The sequence below is a fragment of the Hylobates moloch genome, unplaced genomic scaffold (genome assembly GCF_009828535.3).
Source record: "Hylobates moloch isolate HMO894 unplaced genomic scaffold, HMol_V3 SCAFFOLD_8, whole genome shotgun sequence".
Taxonomy (NCBI): Eukaryota; Metazoa; Chordata; class Mammalia; order Primates; family Hylobatidae; genus Hylobates; species Hylobates moloch.
The window spans coordinates 83,645,741-83,666,653 of NW_026652283.1; the positions used below are offsets into that span (position 1 = coordinate 83,645,741).

The 20,913-nt window shown below is 40.3% G+C and overlaps 1 protein-coding gene and 1 non-coding gene across 3 annotated transcripts in view; one reads left to right on the plus strand and one right to left on the minus strand.

Moving 5' to 3' along the window:
* The window catches only part of SACM1L (SAC1 like phosphatidylinositide phosphatase), a 56,479-nt gene extending 38,544 nt beyond the window's left edge, over positions 1-17,935 (minus strand). Inside the window, exons 1-4 of one of the 2 annotated variants that reach the window (XM_032161825.2) lie at positions 17,839-17,935; positions 4,065-4,162; positions 2,331-2,405; positions 350-477 (exon numbers count right to left, since the gene is read on the minus strand). In XM_032161825.2, coding sequence (XP_032017716.1) covers positions 350-477; positions 2,331-2,405; positions 4,065-4,162; positions 17,839-17,870 — 333 coding nt within the window. In that variant the 5' untranslated portion in view covers positions 17,871-17,935. Of the gene's footprint in view, positions 1-349; positions 478-2,330; positions 2,406-4,064; positions 4,163-14,696; positions 14,796-17,838 lie in introns of those variants that run through there. The other variant, XM_032161826.2, reaches the window with a different exon arrangement.
* A 324-nt stretch (positions 17,936-18,259) lies between these two features.
* Positions 18,260-18,332, plus strand: TRNAR-ACG (transfer RNA arginine (anticodon ACG)). The gene has a single exon. It is a non-coding gene; the product is annotated as a tRNA-Arg (tRNA).
* Positions 18,333-20,913: the final 2,581 nt, after the last annotated feature.

Genomic DNA, 20,913 nt, shown 5'->3' on the forward strand with positions numbered 1-20,913 from the left:
ATGAGTTAAGAGGAGTAGAACTTCAAAGGTATTTATATTTTATTTCTTTACAAAGAGGATATGAAGTTAAATCTGGTGTTGAGTATATGTGCATTTCCGTTTTCCCTTCTCTCCATATGAAATTGCATAATTTAAGAACTGAATCTTTTTAAAAAAAAAAAACAAGAGCAACAAATGATTTAAAAAATATTTTTTATGCCTAGGTAGAAAAGTAGGTAGAGTGACCTTACTCTATAGGTTGTTAAAATAATTACAGCATTCTTTGTATTCCACAACGCCCTCACCCTCCTCTCCCCAGCCCATGCTACTTCTTTGGGCTTTGCAATTAGTAACAATTTCCAGTTCTTACCTGAATATCAGTTAAGTGCAACATTGTCTTCTTATAAGAAAGGACATCAAAATCTGTTGCTTTCCAGATTACATGATTGAAAAATTCACCTACTTTTATCTTTTTGGTAATGACTATAAGATAATTACCTGCAAAAAGCAAGCCAAACACACATAATTATAAAAATAGAAAAACTCTAAAGGTAGAAATAGGAGTCCTTATTGTTTAACTTTAAAGGCTAGTAGAGAGGCCAGACGCGGTGGCTCAGGCTTGTAATCCCAGCACTTTGGGAGGCCAAGGCGGGCGGATCACGAGGTCAGGAGATCGAGACCACGGTGAAACCCCGTCTCTACTAAAAAAACAAAAAATTAGCCGGGCATGGTGGCGGGCGCCTGTAGTCCCAGCTACTCGGAGAGGCTGAGGCAGGAGAATGGCGTGAACCCGGGAGGCGGAGCTTGCAGTGAGCTGAGATTGCACCACTGCACTCCAGCCTGGGCGACAGGGCGAGACTCCGTCTCAAAAAAAAAAAAAAAAGGCTAGTAGAATGAGACTATATTGTGCCACTCAGATAAAAGGCCCATTTTTAAAGCAACCTTACAATTTATGAATAGAAAGGCCAGCACATTATTTAGAAAAATTCTTACTGAAAGGTCACGTTTTTCTCAAAAAAGATAAAAGCAAAAGCTTTTCATAACCAAAGCATTTGTCTTAGTAAATGGAAAGTAGAGACAGAAAATACTTCTCTCTTTCATCACCCCCAAGGGATACAGGCCTCTGCTAATCATTTCCCAGCAGGCAGCTTAAAGCATCAGGACGTGAGATCTGACACTACAGGGCAATGTCCCTTCCACACCACTCCTATGTCCTTCATGTCTCTCTAAATGGTAGAGAAGTGTGCTGGGGCAGTATACCTAACTGACTGCTGCAATATTACAAGGATGAATGGTCAGGAATCAAGGAGTCATCACAACATCATGCACAATACACCAATCCTGACCTTGCCACCTCCTCACCCAAGAAATATATAAAACAGAGTAACCCTTTCCTACTCAATTAATTCTTCAGGTCTGTTCCACACTCTACCCACAAGTGCCCTCTCTGAAAATTTTGCCATGTACATGTCTCTCCTGGAACTTGTCACACTGTACTGCAGTAATTTACTACTTACACACCTCTCTCACTAGACTGTGAACTGCAGGGCAAAATGGCCTTTCATCCTTTATAACTCAGCATCTAGCATGGTGCCTGAAACAACAGGAACTTCAAACAAGCTCAATCAAATTAAATCTAAACAAAAATCACCTTCTTAACAACTCAGAACCAAGTAACATTTGCTAACATGCACTATGTCCTATTAGCACAGGGCTGAAGGTGTAGAATACCCTGGTCCCTGATGCATTAAAAATTTTATTTACAGGCTGGGCGTGGTGGCTCACGCCTGTAATCCCAGCACTTTGGGAGGCTGGGGCGGGTGGATCACCTGAGGTCAGGAATTCAAGACCAGCCTGACCAATATGGTGAAACCCCGTCTCTACTAAAAATATAAAAAATTAGCTGGGCGTGGTGGCAGGCACCTGTAATCCCAGCTACTCAGGAAGCTGAGGCAGGAGAATCACTTGAACCCGGGAGGCGGAGGTTGCAGTGAGCTGAGATCATGCCATTGCACTCCAGCCTGGGCAACAAGAATAAAACTCCAACTCAAAAAAAAAAAAAAAAATTATTTACATACTCCATTTGTGAAAATTATCTCGCTAAGGATTTCAACTCTAACTGAAATACAACAAAATACAAAACTTTTTTTTAAATAATAGAACCTCACGCTGATAAATTTTACCATTTGGGGAGTATTTCTTTTAAAAATTAATGACAAATACTTAACCAAGAGATTTCCTGCTTAAAGCATGATACAAAGTATTACTTCATCGTATATTCACTCTAATATTATCAATTTAACTACCTTGTTAATTACCTTCTTTGCCCATCTTAGCTTATTTTCTCTTACCTGCCACCAAATGGATTGTGCCCAGTATACCAAATATTGGTCTTGTGACAGCTGAAGGAGGAACATCTTTCTTGACTTTAAAAGAAAGGAAAGAAAGAAAAATCACACACAAAAAGCTCACCAACAGAAACAGAAATTTAGTTTGATTTCAGTAGTTACTTTGACTACATCAGTTTGCATGATTTGTTCTAAGAAAAGCAACATTCCTAAATTTAAATGCACTATTGATAGAGCTATAAGTTATGTAAACTGGAGTGTAACAGCAATAAAACTGTGATAACTCCTAGAATGTATGTTAGGCTTTTTCATGGAAGAAAAAATAATCCCATTAGGATTATTGGGAATGCCATAGTCTGCATTCCCAATGGTGAAAACAAACTGGCTAAGAAACTGTCAGCAAGTCAGTCCCTCATCAGTATTGACTTTGCGTGGAAGTATTTTATCATGTGTCTTACTGATGACTGTTTGGCATCATCATCTTTACATTCAAACTATTCATGACCTTTAGCTTTTCAGTCTATTCAAATGGGTCTGCAATCTCTACCTACAAATAAAACGTTACTGAAAAATCAAGAATAACTGAAAATACACCCACATTAAAGCTCTTGTAAGACACCAGGTTGTATCAACATGGTATAAAGAGCAGTATAATTTAAACTTTAGGAGAAGTGTACTAACACTAGTTAAAACCAATCAGCTCTCTTGAGAGAGCAGCCACCAAGCAACAGACAAATAGGAAATGTCAAATTATCAAACTAAAACAGAGCTCTAATAGTACCTACCAGAATTACCACATAATCAAAAAAACAGAAATTTTATAGCCATGCTTGTCTTACACCCCATTATCTCACGGAATATATTTTCGTATTTCACTTCACCACTCAAAGGCTATTTACTGAATGCCTACTCTATGGTTATTCAAATATTGTACTTTAAGAAAAAAATAAATATAGAACTCTGGGGGTGAATTAGAATCTTTGCACAAATGAAATATGAAATTCTAAATATGTTATCACATGGTATATTAATTTGCCACCAAAATTATTTCGTATTTATCTATTTGGAAGTCAGGGTGTTCCACACAAGTGAAAAAAAAGTTTGTTTTTCACATCCCAGAAAAGCAAAACCAAAGTATAACTGGATAGGTAGATAAAACTTATAAACATCATTTGCCTAAGAACACCTACAAGTTTTAGTCAGTGATGTATATTTTATTTTTCATTTATTAAATTTCCTCATAGTCATGAAAGCTTTCAAAACAAAAGCAGCTGTTAAAATTCCATACTCTTAAAGCTGAAACAACTTTTTCACTCTCAAATGTCTTAAATCTTACAGCTAGAAAGAAGCTTAGCTATCTAAACCAATCCTGTTAAAATACAGCTAAGGGAAAAAAAGTAATAAATATTATGTTTTTAAATCCTTACAGACAGTAAAATGCTACCTAAAATTTTCAAGATCATTCCTCCTTTTCACAAAAAATGAGATAGCATAAAATTGATGCACAAAAATTACAGGTTGGTGCAAAAGTAATTGTGGTTTTTGCCATTACTTTTCATGGCAAAAACCGCAATTACTTTTGCACCAACCTATGAATGAGGTAGCAAGAATAAAAATTTTAATAAGAATGCACTCAGAGATCCACACACTGACATACCGCTGAGTGATGTTTTTTAATTATTGTAATTTATGTATAAAATCTTTCTCCCTAAACTTCTAAATCTGGCTGTAAAATACCTGCAAGGGTAACCTCTGTGGACACACGGTCAATGGTAAGTACGTCATCTGCTCCATCATCACAAGCTTCCACATAAAATTTTTCAGGTGTGATATGCCTAAGAAGAAATGTAAAACATAAATAACTAAACCAAATGAAATGAAGACTTCTAAAAAACTACTTATTATGACAATTACAGAGTATAAATTTGACATCATTTTCCCAGCTTCTAAAAGGACAAAGCTGTTAAGTTTGCTGTCCTTATGAGTTCACTGCAACTCTTTTCACTTGTATATTTGATGCTGACAAGGTTTTGATTTGCTATGAAACCATCAATTTAATGTATACAAAAAATACCATAATCAAATCTAGTTTATTATATTCAACAGAGTACAGAAGGTAATGTAGCATAGTAGGAACAGAGCCTACAGAACCAGACTACCAGTAGTGTGACCTTAGGTAAGTTACTCATTCTCTCTGATCCTCTTATTCCTTTTCTGTAAAATAACGATAATACCAGATTCATCATGCAGCATCGTGTGAATTAAATGAGCTAATCTTTGGTAAGTACTTTGAACATTTGACGCATAGTAAGCAAGAGGTATTAGCTAAAAATAGTAAGAAATGCATTTTAAATAAAATATTTCCGGGAAATTTTAAAAAATAAATTACTTTAACATTCGGGGGGGTGTTTTTTTTTAGAAACCCATATATATTCCTGAAAAAAACTTCTCATTCTGGAAAATAAAAAATAAAGGAGGTAGAAATACGGTTGAGAGAGACTACTTAAAATTTATGCAACTTTGTAATTAGGGTCTAACAAAAATAACAGTTGGTTTCTCAAGAAACAAATAGTTCAGGCAAGCAACTCAGCATGGTAAGGGACTGACTCAGTATATACAAAATATTAACAGAATAAAGTAAAACTGCGTTTTAGTTTGCAGGCACTAAAACGACGCAGACTGAAGTAGAACTCCAAGCCACTGATGGAGACTGTTGTTTTAAGGTAGGCACAGGAGAAGATACAATCTTTCAGAAGCTGAGCAAGGCTGGGGAGGGAGGCTGAGTCCAAGAACTATTTCTTTTTCCAGAAACTAATCTTTATTGTTCACAAACCAGACTTAAAAGAATTTCTATCTGTTCTATCTGTGCAGCAGCCAATCTGAGGGCTTTTTCCTTTCCAATTCTACTCCCACTTGCCTATGAAAAATCTCATTCAAACCCACACAACCATCATGGACATCATTTTCTATTTACCAATTGTGTATAAGCTATTTGGCATTATAGAAAAATGTCCTGTAGCAAAACAAACTCTTTTGACTCTTTTTTACTGTAAGTTCTCTGAGGAATAATCAATCCTTAATTACTCAAATGTAACTTAAAACCTTCTATGGTTCATTTGTAACTAACTAAATATTAGGCTAGTTTCCTTCATTTGGGGGGATATGCTAAATAAAGGAAAATCAATACAACAAAGAAAGCAAATCTGCTTCAAATACAGCAATCTTCAATTTAACCTGAACACAACAGTTCATTCCTTTTTATTTCTGAATAGCATTCCATTGTACGGATATATCATAATTTGTTGATCCATTCATTTGTTGATGGCTATTTGGTAACTTTGGTTTTGGGTTACTATGAATAAAGGAAAGGTTCTAGGAACATTCTTGTATAAAAGTCTTAAGGCAGATGTTCACTTCTCTTGGTTAACTCCCTAGAAGTGGAACAGCTGGATCATATGGCACATATATGTTTAACTTGTGCAGGAGGGGAGAAAAAGGAGGGATTACAGGCACGAGGAAACGTTTCAGGGTGACGGATACGTTCACTATTGTAATACTGGCAATGGCTTCATGGGTGTAAAAATGTCAAAATTTATCAAACTGTACACTTCCCTTTTCCATGTGTGTAGTTTATTGTATGTCAACTAAACTTCAATAAAGCTATAAAAAGAAAACAAAGTGAGAGGTCCTAAAACCAAAGAAATATAAAGAACTTCCAGACATCTAGTCTCAAGCCATTTTTTTTAAATCCACTATTTCAGTCCATATCTACAGAAGATGTTTTATGGAAGCACAAGTTGCATTCCAAGTGTAAGCCATTAACATTTACCAAAAGGCTACCGCATACTAAGCATTATGCAAGCACTAGGGGCTATGCAGCAGGTGATGAATACATTCCAGGGAAAGCTGAGCCAGGAATTTCAGTGCTTTGTTTTGGGGACTCACTGATGGTAGGCACGGAATTGGGATTCAAACTAGTTTTGTAAAAGTCTAAAGGCTATAATTTTTTTTTTCACCATACTGTATTACTAGAATTTGAAGACATCATCCTTTGGTAGGCTGGCACAGATACATTGTTGTGTTCAAAATTGACCCTGGTTAGTAAAAAAAAAAAAAAAACTTAAAGAAATGTTTTTAAAACCCAGGTTTAATAAAATTTAAGGTCTTTCCATTTAAAATAATTTTTAAAAAGTTTTGTCACCTCGAGACCCAAACACTAAGGCATCTAAAAATTCATTTGAGGAAAGGATTTCATTCCTTGCTGCCATTCTCAGCCTTCTTTCCACTAAAAAGAGATAGAGACTGGGTGCCGTGGCTCACGCCTGTAATCCCACCACTTTGGGAGGCCCAGGCAGGTGGATCATTTAAGGTCAGGTGTTCGAGACAAGCCTGGCCAACATGGTGAAACCTCATCTCTACCAAAAATACAAACATTAGCTGGCCATGGTGGTGCATGCCTGTAGTCCCAGTTACTTGGGAGGCTGAGGCATGAGAATCGCTTAAGCCCAGGAGGCAGAGGTTGCAGTGAGTTGAGATCACACCACTGCACTCCAGCCTGGGCAACAGAGTGAGACTCTGTCTCAAAAAAATAATTAAAGTAAAATAAAATAAAAAGAGATAGAACTGATAGGTAAGGGTGGATGACAGAATACACATGATATGCTCAGCACTAAGAGGGGACTCCAGGCATTATTAAAATTTTACTAAATGGTTTCAGACCACTGGGTTTTAACATTGTTTTTTTACACTTCCACCGTCTTTAGTGTCTTGACAAAGCCATCACCACTGCTCCTATTCGGCTGCTTTACTTTTACAACCAGGACAAAGTTACAGGTTTCAGAAAGGTCTTAAGAAGGTGACACAGTTTTGACCACAGAGTAAAGTCCATGGGCTTTATTACATCCATTTTCTTCATAATACTCAGAGGTCTACATCTTTTAAGTTCACAGCTGTATTTTGGGGGACAGAGTTGCCATAATTTATTTCTCCAGACAAAGGGTGTGTTACCTCTTCAATAACTAATGCTATTTTTAACATAAAAAGATTATTATTCACCAAGCTCAGAAATCAAATTCCTCCACTTTTTTATATTAGGCACAAAAACACAAAGCTTGCATCTAAATAAACAGCCAACAGAGAAATGCATATTGCTTGCCTTCGACAGCTCACCCTTCCTACACTCTGACCACCTGTATTTACATAAATGCATCTAAACTCTCCTCACCTGTAAGACCTTTAAAATGAAAATTATTTGGACAAAAATCAATGAACTGAAAAGTCACACTTGTTTCCACATACAACTTTGGAGGTATAACTTAATAGGTACATTTCAGTCAGCAATAAAGTATTTATTATAAAATCAGCTGTTTATAAGAGCACAAAAGTCATACGCACACACAGAGAAAAACTATCTCCATTATAAGCAATTAAAAGTTTTTCTCGGCCGGGTGCGGTGGCTCACACCTGTAATCCCAGCACTTTAGGAGGTGGAAGCAGGCAGATCGTTTGAGGTGAGAAGTTTGAGACCAGCCTGGCCGACACGGTGAAACCCTGTCTCTACTTAAAATACAAAAATTAACCAGGTGTGGTGGCGCATGCCTGTAATCCCCGCTAGCTAAGGCAGAAGAATTGCCTGAACCCAGGAGATGGAGGCGGCAGTGAGCCAAGATCACGCCATTGCATTCCAGCCTAGGCGACAGAGTGAGACTCTGTCTCAAAAAAAAGTCAAGCAAATAACAAGAACCAAGGCACTTTTTAATTCTAGGAAAAACAAAACATTTTTATAAAGAAATGTAATTATGATATACCATGAGGCTTCATTTGAACCACAGCTACATAAACCACAGCCCAGCCTAACATGAGCATTTTTATAGATATGGAGTAAAATACCAGAAGTTGCTTAAAAAAGTAGATGCCTCTGTTATTATAAGCTTTGTATATTACTTACTTTTAAACCATATACATAAGATTGAAATAAAAATAAGATTTAAAAACTGTATTATAGGCCGGGCGCAGGGGCTCATGCCTGTAATCCCAGCACTTTGGGAGGCTGAGGCGGGTGGATCACAAGGTCAGGAGATTAAGACCATCCTGGCCAACATGGTGAAACCCGTCTCTACTAAAATACAAACAAAAAAATTAGCTGGGTGTGGTGGTACATGCCTGTAGTCCCAGCTACTCGGGAGGCTGAGGCAGGGGAATCGCTTGCTTGAACCCAGGAGGTGGAGGTTGCAGTGAGCTGAGATCACGCCACTGCACTCTAGGCTGGCGACAGAGCAAGACTCCATGAGGTTAGGAGTTCAAGACCAGCCTGGCCAACATGGTGAAACCCCATCTCTACTAAAAATACAAAAATTAGCCAGGCATGGTGGCAGGCACCTGTAATCCCAGCTACTCAGGAGGCTGAGGCAGGAGAATCGCTTGAACCCGGGAGGCGGAGGTTGCAGCGAGCAGAGATAGCGCCATCACACTCCAGCCTGGGGGACAAGAGCGAGACTTCATCTCAAACAAAAAAAAGTATTATAACAAAGTATACAAATAAGAGTAATTATGGATCAAGGTAGAGATGTCTAGCTCAAAAGTCCTGAGGCCTTTGCTTGATCTTCTCTCTCTGAGAGATGCTGTTGGAATCTAAGTTGCTGATGCTGCCATCAGGCTACTCTGATAATGTCACTGAAAGTGGTATCTCTAGGCTTAAGAATTGGAGCAATGAAAATGTGAACAGTGACTGCCAGGGAATCAACATTTCTAGGGATGGTAATTATAAGTAATGACTCACAATTCTGTTAACCGTAACAGCAGGTATCATCCTAACTCACAGCACCTACATATATGCCCTTACTGTTCTCTTCCTCTCATTTCCCACCACTTTTGTATTGGTCTTAATACTGATCTGAAGCATAACTGTTTTATGTAATAAATTTTATTCTACGTTTTATGCTTCCCAGGCTTCATTTCAAAAGCCAGTGAAATTAACTTTAACTCTCTAGCACTTCAACAGTCAAAAACAATTAAGTAAACATTCAGTGGTGTAATTTTTGCTGGTGTGTATTGTTTTACTGCTATTTTTGTGTTTAAATCTTCACCAAACAAGCTATTATATTACTTATTTTATGAAATCGATTTCAGAAGACAAGATTCAATCCAAGAAGATTATTTGGTCATTATCTATACTGTTGATAACAGATCTCTAAGGTTCAAAGTAATACTGTACACTAAAAAGGGTTCTGGTCCTACATAAACTATCTGGTGAGATGATTAGCCTCCAATTCACTATTTAACTCTAACTGAACGAGAATCCTACCAAGTATCTGTCAAGACAAAGGGATCCGGTATCTACCCAGAGTTCTGGTTCCCATTAATAAGACACATACTATGGAAGATACATTAAAATGGCATAATACTTGTATAATAATTGCTTCTATTTTGACTACCTTCACTCAGTTGCTTATTTTGCTTTTAAGGATTACTGTCCAAGCATGGGATAAAAAAGAAAAAGTGGCTGGATACAGCGCTCATGCCTGTAATCCCAGCACTTTGGGAGGCTGAGGCAGGAGGACTGCTTGAGCCCAGGAGTTAGAGACCAGCCTGGGCAACATGGCAAAACCCCGTTTCTACAAAAAATGCAAAAATTAGCCGGGTGTGGTGGTATGCATCTGTGGCCTCAGCTACTCAGGAGGCTGAGGTCAGAGGATCACTTGAACCTGGGGGGCAGAGGCTGCTGTGAGCCAAGATCGCACCACTGCACTCCAGCCTGGGCAACAGAGCAAGACCCTGTCTTAAAAAAAAAAGAAAAACAAAGCAGGAGGATCTTGAGGCCAGGAGTTTGAGACCAGCCTGGTCAACACAGCGAGATCTCATCTCTACAAAAAATGTTGAAACAAAAAAAAAGAAAGAATCTACACTTAGATTGCTTCCCCCTTTTTGACTGTTGTGAATAATGCTGCTATGAACGGGGGTATACAAATCTCTCTTTGAGACCTTACTTTTAATTATTTTGAGTATCCCAGAGTGGAACTGGGACTAAAAGCTAAATGCAACAAAGGCAGTTCTGGTATTACACTTAATACAAATGCATTTAATCTTTTAGTCACCTGGGATTCAACAGCTCTTAAGAGTGTTTTTAAAAAATTAGTTTTGTTAAAGAAAAGCAATATCTTTAATTATAATATTAACATCAAATATTTTTATTTTCTTTCAGTGTTGGCATTGTGATTTTCTAGTGTCTGAAAACATTTATCTCCCATGTAACATTCCCGTCTTATTTCAGACAACTGACCTCTTTAAAATCCTGTCAAATCAATGAGTAAAACTGGCCCACTACAAAAACATTACTACTTACCAACCTCATACCCATTAAAATGGTTATTATCTAGAAGGAAAAAAAAAAAAAACCAGGATAGAAAATAACAAGTGTTGGCTAGGATGTGGAGACATTGGAATCCTGGCGCTTTGTGGGTGGGAATGTAAAACGGTGCGGCCACTATGGGAAAACAGTATGGTGGCCCACTAAAAATTAAAAATACAATTCCCGTATGACCCAACAATTCCACTTCCGGGTCTATACTCAAAGTAACTGAAAGTAGGGTTTCAAAAAGGTATTTGCATACTCACATTCATACTGGCATTACACACAATAGCCAAAAAGGTGAACGCCACCTATATGTCTATCAACAAATGAACAAACAAAATGTGGTACATACATATAATGGAATATTATTCAGCCTTAAAAAGGAAATTCTGGGCCGAGCACAGTGGCTCAGGCCTGGAATTTCAACACTCTGGGAGGTGGAGGTGGGTGGATCACGAGGTCAGGAGATGGAGACCATCCTGGCTAACGCGGTGAAACCTTGTCTCTGCTAAAAATACAAAACAGCAGCTGGGCGTGGTGGCGGGCACCTGTAATCCCAGCTACTTGGGAGGCTGAGGCAGAATTGCTTGAACCCAGGAGGCAGAGGTTGCAGTGAGCCGAGATTGCATCACTGTACTCCAGCCTGGGTGACAGAGCGAGACTCCACCTCGAAAAAAAAAAAAAAAAGGAAATTCTGACACATGCTACGAAATGGATGAACCTTAAGGACATTATGCTAAGTGAAATAAACCAGTCATAAAAGGACAAATACTGCCACTTCATGAGGCATCTAGAGAAGTCAAATTTATAGAGACAGAAAGTACAATGGTGGTTGCCAGGGGCTGGGAGGATATAGAAATGGGAAGTTGTTTAATGGGTAGAGTTTATTTTTGCAAGATGAAAAGGGTTCTGGTGATGGATGGTGATAGTGGTTGTACAACAGGAATGTGCTTATTGCCCCTGAATTGTATACTTAAATATGGTTAAGATGGTAAATTTAATGTTTTATTTTACCACAATTTTTAAAAATAATGAAACCACTATTTTGCATAGGAGCCACAGTGATATGTCATAAAACTGTAGCAAGAACATATTCCCTTAAAAATCTTACGTAAAGAATTTGGCCGGGCGCAGTGGCTCACGCCTGTAATCCCAACACTTTGGGAGGCCGAGGGGGGTGGATCACTTGAGGTCAGGAGATCAAGACCAGCCTGGCCAACATGGTGAAACTCTGTCTCTGCTAACAACACAAAAATTAGCTGGGCCTGGTGGTGCATGCCTGTAGTCCCAGCTACACGGGAGGCTGAGGCATGAGAATCACTTGAACCTGGGAGGTGGAGGTTGTGGTGAGCCAAGATTGTGCCACTGCACTCCAGCCTGGGCAACAGAGTGAGACTCCAACTCAAAAAAAAAAAAGAATTAAATCAAGGTCTTAATGATCAAATTTAATATATCTCTGGTTGAAAAGACAGAGGCACAATATTTTACTAGGTTTGATGAGCAAAAAGAAAAGAACTTAGTAAAGAAGGATCCCCTACGCATATTACACTCATAGGCGGAAGGTGCTCCTACCTCCCCCATTCATCCTCCCTTTGGGTGCCTCCTCACTGAGCCCTCCCTGGTTGCCTCTCCTATAGCTCAAGTTCATCACAGACTCCCCAGGGGCACAACCCAATTCCAAACCAGTTGGTGTTTCTAGAAAGACTCATTGTAATGCTATCCTCTTTCTCAAAACTCTGTGTTCCCACCTACACCTATTCCCTGAATACTCTAAAACCCATTCTCTCAACCAGACTTCTTCACAGGACTAGGTCCAAATTCCACCTAATCTGAAGTTCTAATCCACAGCACAATCTACCAGAGCCCCATATCTTCCAAAGAATTCTCTTCTACCAGCACATTCTGGTCCTAACTCAGCTATGTATGCCTAGCCCTAAAATATTTCAGAGTGCATAAAAACTACCAGGATAGCTAGTTGAACTCACAGATTTCCCCTGGTCATCCCCAGAGATTTGCACTCAGTAGGCCTAATGTCGGGCCCTGGAATATGCACTTAAAGCAAGCATACCAAGTCATTTGATGTAGCCTAGCACTAACCTAGGCTAGCCAGGTGAGCCTAGGTAAGCCTGAACTAGCCTTAACTCCCAGCCAACTAATGCTTTGGATACAAACCCCATATTGTCTGTGCTAAAACTAATGAGAATAATCCGAGCTACCCTACACCCTTCCCTCCACCGGGAGAGTTCTGTGAATAATATGAATGTTCATTATATTGAACAGATTACATGTGTCTGTATCACAAGGTAGCTTAGATTACATCTGTTTTCAAGGTTGGATCATATCTGCCCTGACTGATGACCTCACAGTTATGACACTCTTTTAAAAATGGCAATTTCCTGAGGAAACAGTATTCTTCAGAGGCATGCCGCAGCCTGATGCAGTATCTTAAGGATTCCCTGCCTTACACCTGGTTTCAATTGACCTTTTAAAAGAAAAAGAAAAAACGCTTTAAACGTATCCAATAATTTTGCACCTCTAACTTTCCACTGAACCTTTCAGAAAGTTATTATGAGCTTGAGGTCTGAGGAGCATAAGAAGTGCCAAACCGCATTTGATCTCATTTCCCTGCAAAGGAAATGTGTCACCTATGCCAAACTGCCAAGGTATTTTAGCATATATATAAGGATAGATAAGCTTCTTAAAAATTACATTTCCAGTCTAATTGTTTTGCAATTTCAAATTTATCACTGTCTGACATTATCCATGCCTATACAAATGGCTTAAAAAGAAAAATGGAGCCTAACAGGATATTTAGAACTGCCTGGAAGTTTAAAAAGTATGAATTTTAAATTCTGAGCAAATCAATGTTCTGTTTTCCACATTAAACATATGGAAATTCATAGGGACATGTCAACTATATTTGGTTGTAAGTGACTCATTTCAATACCTGGCATGTCTGAGGATTAAGGCGAGAGCAATCTGATAACAGAAAAAAAGGTAATACGGATAATGCAATGGAATGGAAAGATCACTGGACTCTGGACCAGCCGCATTCCAAGGCTAACTCTACCATGGCTTGGCTGTATGATCTCACTTTGTGGCCAAGGGCAATTATTAGACTGTTTTCAACAATGACAGGATACATATCAACCTATGACCTCACAGAGACACTGGGAAGACAATATACATGACATGACTTTTAAGCGTGTTTCTTCAAAAGGATACATTCCAAATTACCCTAGACTGTGTCCTTTTTGCAGTGCTAGTACGTGGTCTATCCTGGAAAGTTCCTTTCATTTACTCAGTTGATTCACTGAGGAGCTGCTCTGCACAAGACTCTATGCTAGGTACTGAGGAGGACTAGAGAAGAAAATGTTAAGGTGTAAACTGGTTGGAGAAACAAAGTACAGCCATGTGCCATGTAACAATGCTTTGGTCAACGACAGACTACATATATGATGGTGATCCCATAAGCTTATAATACTGTATACTTACTGTACCTTTTCTTGTTTATGTATGTATACATACACAAATCTTTACCATTGTGTTGCAACTGCCTAGAGTATTCAGTACAGTAACATGCTGTACAGGTTTGTAGCCTAGGAACAACTGGCTATTCCATATAGCCTAGGTGTGTAGTAGACTGTACCATCTAGGTTTGTGTAATTATATTCTGATGTTTGTACAAAGAAGTTGCCTAACATATTTCTAACATATTTCTCAGAATGTATCTCTGTCAGTAAGCGTCACATAACTGTGTACATAATGATTTCATTTCTAAGTGACAAAATGAGTGGTTCAAACAGTACTATGGATTGATCATTCTAGCTTTCCATCCTCTTGTCCATGAGAAAGTCAGTGCACTGTAAACTGATCCTAAGAGACAGAATATATAAATCACATAAACATTTGGTGTCTAACCCCTGTTACAATAATTTTTCATTTTTGGCTTTAAAAACTGTTACCAGAACTCAGTGAAGGAAAAGACATGGAAAGAAAACATTTCTCAAAGAACGTACCTATGAGGTACACCAAGTACTTCATCTAAACTCTCTTTGGGCCAGGCATGGTGGCTCATGCCAGTAATTCCAGCACTTTGGGAGGCCAGGGTGCATGGATCACTTAAGACCAGGAGTTCAAGTTTCAGCAACATGGCGAAACTGAAAAACAGAAAAAATCAGCCAGGCATGGTGATGTGCACCTGTAGTCCCAGATGCTTGTGGGGCTGAGGTGAGAGGATCACTTGAGCCTGGGAGGCTGAGGCTGCAGTGAGCTGAGCTCACACCACTGCACTCCAGCCTGGGTGACAAGTGAGACCCTGTCTCACAAAAAGAAAAATATAAAAAACTCTCTTTCAAACCTTACAATAATCCTGTGAAGTATCAACATTCCCATTTACAAGACTGAAACACCAAAGGATTGAGTACTATGCCCAGGACACAAAACAAGTAGTCAAGTTAAAATATGAATCCATATCCATTCTGACTAACAAAACCTGAGATCTCTTGGCTCTACCATGGATGTGACCAGTATGTAAAGAGAACAGAGAGGAAGAAGGCATTCTGGGTAGAAGGATCAAAATAACACCCCAAGTTTGAAGCTAGAAGGGGATGAGCCAAGTTTTGCATAAGTGGGGAAAAGGCTCTGGGCAGTTACGGGAAATAAATTAGGCGACAGATTATAAAGAGGCTAGAATATACAGATGGCTAAGAAATGCAAGCTTGATCCTATAGGTCAGTAAGATGGAAGTGGAAATTGTAAGCAGGAAAGCAGAGGATAAAACCAGAGCATTAGAAAGGTGAAATTCGACAGGGCGGAGATGGGCTGGAGAAAAAGCACGGCATAATGCGGACAGAATTATTACTTAAAATCCCAGGTAGGACAGGTGTGGTGGTGTAAATCTGTAGTCCTAGCTCCTCGAGAGGCTGAGGTGGGAGGCTCGCTTAGACTAGGAGTTAGAGGCTGCAGTGAGCTATGATCAAACCACTATACTCCAGCCTGGGCAACAGAATGAGACCCCGTCTCTTTAAAGACAAAACGAAACAAAAGAAAAAAACAAGCATTTCAACATTTAAATAAATCCTTTTAGCAATCCTTTTGTAATAAAATAATCGAACTATCTCTTTTGCATGGATATTTCTTAAAACACATCTCTAGACACATTTTAAAAAATGGCTACTATCTCCTACCAATTCTTATACAGAAACCAATTTCACTTCTAAATGCATCCAAAAAAGAACACTCCTTAGGGCAGGAGCCACATTTTAAAACCTTCAACAGCAGCCTCAGAGCAGGAAGGGCCAAAAGGAAGGAATAAAAATGGAAATTCTAACTCATAAACCCCTTGGTAAAGAAAAAGTTGCAAAAAAGTTGTACCTTCATATTTATAGAAATACTCAAAACTTTTTTTTCAGGGCGAAAAAAAGCTAGGACTGACAAATGAGAGAATGACTTTCACATAACCCCAGTTTGACTTTATCACCCAAATAATTTAAGAGTTTCCACTTCTCACAAAAATCAGTACAAAAACATCATTCTTACTACTTAAGGGACAAATTTCCTTTCTCTTTTATGTATACGAGGATTTTGGTTTGTTTTAAGGTCTGAACTGGTTACATTTAGTGTTTTGGCAGCTGAAAAACAATCATCATAATTCTCAAGTTCTCCATCCTATTCAATCTTTGCCACGCTAAGCTGCATCAAGCCATGGCTCCATATGGCTTAAACACATTTGAGACCTGGTGTAGGATCACATTAAACTCTTCAGTGTCTATCAGATAGACAACAACCTACTTAGCTAGCAGAGCACATGTGACAGTGGCCTGGCCAGAAACGCAGTGGAAGACACTTCCTTCAACTCTTTCACCAAAGACAAGGTGAGCACTTTGCAAAGGGAAACTGGGAGAAAATAGGGAAAGGTGGAGAGGAAAATGTGGAGGGAAGTGTGCAGCTAGGGTTTTCAAAGAACATTACAGTAAACAGAAATGGCACAGGGGGTGCACTGTAGAAAATGCAATCATCTTTTTTGCAACACATACAATGTGGAATAGATGACCTCTCTGAATTTTGCACCGCTAACTTTCCGCTGACCCTTTCCGAAAGTTACTGGTCTGAGGAGCTTAAGTGCCCAAACCACATTTTAGTGTCATTTCCCTGCAAAGGAAATGTGATATCTATGCCTAACTGCCAAGATACTTTAGCTTATATATAGGGATAGATAAGCTTCTAAAAAATTACATTTGTTTCTCCTACCAGATATTCCCAGGCTGTGGCCACCAGATTTTCAAACGGCCTAGGGTAAAGCATTAAACACGAAGTGAGTACAACAAAATTATTCACAGGCAAGAAAAGCGTGGATGCTAATGGGTAACACTAAGGGAAATAAACACATGTTGTTTTTATTCCAAGACAAACCAAAGCCCTTAAAAACACCTATTTTATAACTCTTAACAACCAGAGCCTCTCTATCAAAGACTCAGAGCCTCTCTATCAAAGACTCAAGAACTTGGATTTACCGAAAAGTCAATTTGCAGTACCAAAATCATCGAGATTAGCCTCTCGCTGTCGACACAGACTTAAGAACCTGCTTTAGGCTGCAGCTGTTTAAAATTTAAACCAAAGTAAACTCCCTCAGGACCTTAAGACTACTGACTGTACTTTTAAATTTTTTCTGCACACTGAAGAGTGGTCAGGCAAGCTTCGATACCCAGATAGGCTGTAACCAAAACAAAGGTTTGTTGATTTGCGTGTAGACTCTAAACTGCCGCTGTAGGTCCGTTAAGTAAAACTCTTTTTCTCTGTTAAGTCATGCAGATAAATTTAGTCGCTAGCTCTGCATAGAAAGTGGGGACAAGCGTGCCCTGAAGGGCTGCATCATAACGCCGACCCCGGCTAGGTGGAGGCTCGTCTGCAGCTTCTCTCTTCAGCCGTGGGCGCTGGGGCCGAACACGGTGGAGAAAGGCCGGCGAGCCGCTGGTTCCCGGCCTATGGCTACTCGGGCGAGGCCTAGGAGAGGCCGCGCCGGATGAGGAAGACCGGTAAAAGCGAGGAGCGCTCCCACACCCTATCTGCAGCCCGGGACTCAGAAGCCCTCCCCGAGGCCAGGGCCCGCACCTGCCGCCCCGCCCGCCGCGCCTCAGGCCTCTGGCCCGTGGGACTCACAGCTTCAGCTGCTCGTAGGCCGCCGTCGCCATCCTGCACAACCACCTCCTTCCTTCTCTCTCCGCCCGCCCCGCGCCGCCACCTCGGCTACAGCTCTACCGGTCACCCTGGCACAGCGGCCGCAGCGCCCAGCCTCGTCCCACCCCTTTCCCCGCCCCGCAGGATAGCCGGCCTGAACGGGAGGCGGTGGAGGACAAACTAGTGAGCGAGTAAGCTCACGCGAGAGATGCCGCTGACGCGGCGGGTTGGAGTGCGACGAAGAGCGCCGTGACGAAGCCGCTGCGGATTGGTGGAGCGCGTTTTGGGGAAAGGCGGAGCAGCCAGAGCGCGGCGCAGGGGCAAAATGGATCGCTGGTACCCGGAAGCCTGTTCAAACTGTATAAGGGTGATCAGCCATCGCGGAGACGGGTTCCCCAACTCGGGGCCAGTGGCGCAATGGATAACGCGTCTGACTACGGATCAGAAGATTCTAGGTTCGACTCCTGGCTGGCTCGCGATGTGCGTTTTGCCACACTTGACCTATGTACTACAAGATCTTGGAAAGGTGCGTAGTTACAATGTGAAAGTATTACAAGACTTTGGAAAGGTGTATGGTTAGAATGTGGAAGTTAAGTATCTAAAATTTTGATGCTACTTTGCTCAGAATGTCATCCTTTATCCTTTAAACCTGGAGTCGTCTGAGGTGGTTTGCAAACTGCAAAGCGCCCTGTTCCTAATGATGCACCTGAGAAGTCTGTAAATGGGGTATATTTAGACAAACACACCTGGAAAAGTGGCAGTTTGGAGTAGGGAATGCTGTGGCCGGAGGTTAGCAACCGGATGACGCAAAAGCGCATTTAAGGCAGCAGTTCTGGCCTTTCCCCGCCATTGAGCAGAAGCCCCCATAGTGATGTGAGAAGCGGCGCTGTCCCAGTTTACTAGGATGGGGTGGGCTTTAGATCTAACCAGCAGCGAAGAAAACCTGCAGTGCGGCTGCGCGCGGTAGTGGAGGTCCACAAAGCGTCAGAATCTGCAGCAGCCCCGGCCTTTGCGAGCTCCAGCTCCGAAGTCAACCCGGCCCCCAAATTCCACTGGGAAACCTTAAGACACGGGTGTTTTTACAGTAAGAAGAACTCAGGTAATCTTGTATATTACCCCTCATTGTACGGATGCGCGACTTGGACACCCGAGAAGGCGCGAAACGTCTGTGGCCTAAAGGGGACTCGAACCGGGGGATTATATGAGTCATCGGACACTGTCTATTAACCAATCACTCAATCGATCAATTAGTTTCCGCAACATAACGTTTTCCCCGATAAAATTATAGATTTTTAAAATATATAAAATTATTGGGAATATTAACGCGATTCCCATCCTAAATCATTACTATTAATTTTTTTTCCTTAAAGCCTTTTTTTCTTCTATATTTTTTAACATGGGTATACTTGCATATGTGTTTTTCCAAATTGGGGTTGTACGGAAATGGGTTCCTCATTTTGTCTCCTTACCTTTTTGTCTGAGATTTAAGGTCATTAAATATTCTTTGAAGATATTTCATCAGAGAGTTAGATATTTTAAGCATAATCCTTATGCTGGGAATTCGGTTGTTGCCAGTTTAACACCTAGAAAAAATGATGCTGCTTAGGAGTTCGAGACCAGCCTGGGCAACATAGCGAGACCTCATCTCTATTTACTAAATAAATAAATTTTAATTAGCCAAGTGTGGTGGCGTGCACCTATAGTCCTAGCTACTCAGGAGACTGAGGTGGGAGGATCACCTCAGCCCAGGAGGTTGAGGCTGCAGTGAGCTGTGACCATGCCACTGCACTCCAGCCTGAGCAACAGAATGAGACCCTGTGTTGAATTATTATATTATTATTATTTTTTTTTTTTTTGAGACGGAGTCTCGCTCTGTCACCCAGGCTGGAGTGCAGTGGCGTGATCTCGGCTTACTGCAACCTCTGCCTCCCGGGTTCAAGCGATTCTCCTGCCTCAGCCTCCCAAGTAGCTGGGACTACAGGCGTGTGCCACCACGCCTGCCTAATTTTTTGTATTTTTTAGTAGAGACGGGGTTTCACCGTGTTAGCAAGGATGATCTTGATCTCCTGATCTCGTGATTCGCCCACCTTGGCCTCCCAAAGTGCTGGGGTTAGACGTGAGCCACCGTACCCGGCCGAATTATTTGTCTTTCAAATTTCTAGAGGTGGAACGACCACGTGGACATCTGTAAGGTCCACTTTATGGACATTTTTAAGACTTTTGTTACTTTCTAACTGCCCTCCAAAAAATTAAACCAAAACACACTTCCATCAACAGCACCTGTTTCTCTGTTTTCGTGCATGCTAACCAAAACTGGATATTATAAATTTAATCGTGATTTGCAATTTTCATAATTGGAATATGGAACTTCCTTTTACATGTACTTCTTTATATATTTTCTTTTGATGTATTGAATTTTTTCTTGCAAATTTGTTTTTTTAATATATTAAGGGTATTAACTCTTAAATACATTGCAATCTTTTTTCCAGCTTATGATTTACCTTTTCAAAATTTTTTTAACGGCGGGGCACAGTGGCTCATGCCTGTAATCCCAGAGCTTTGGGAGGCCAAGGCAGGTGGATCACTTGAGGTCAGGAGCTCGAGACCCGCCTGGCCAACATGGTGAAACCCTCTCTCTACTTAAAAATACAAAAAATTAGCCAGGCATGGTGGTGCGTGCCTATAGTCCCAGCCACTCAGGAGGCTGAGGCAGGAGAATTGTGAGGCTGCAGTTGGCTGAGATCACGTCACTGCACTCCAGCCTGGGTGACAGAGTGAGACTCTGTCTCAAAAAAAAAGATATATATATATATATATTTGAACTTGTAGTAATTTTCACTTTTATATATTCAAACTTACTAATATTTGGTTTCTTCTATTATATGATTTTTTAATGTTTTGTTCTTGTGTTGTTTTTACCATTTACTTTAATCCATTTGTCATTTATTTTGTTGCCATTTATCATGATGTAAAGATCAATCTTAAAACCTGACACACTTTATTGAGCAATTACTTCATGCCAGGAACTGCTCTAATTCCCTTATTTGGATGAATTCA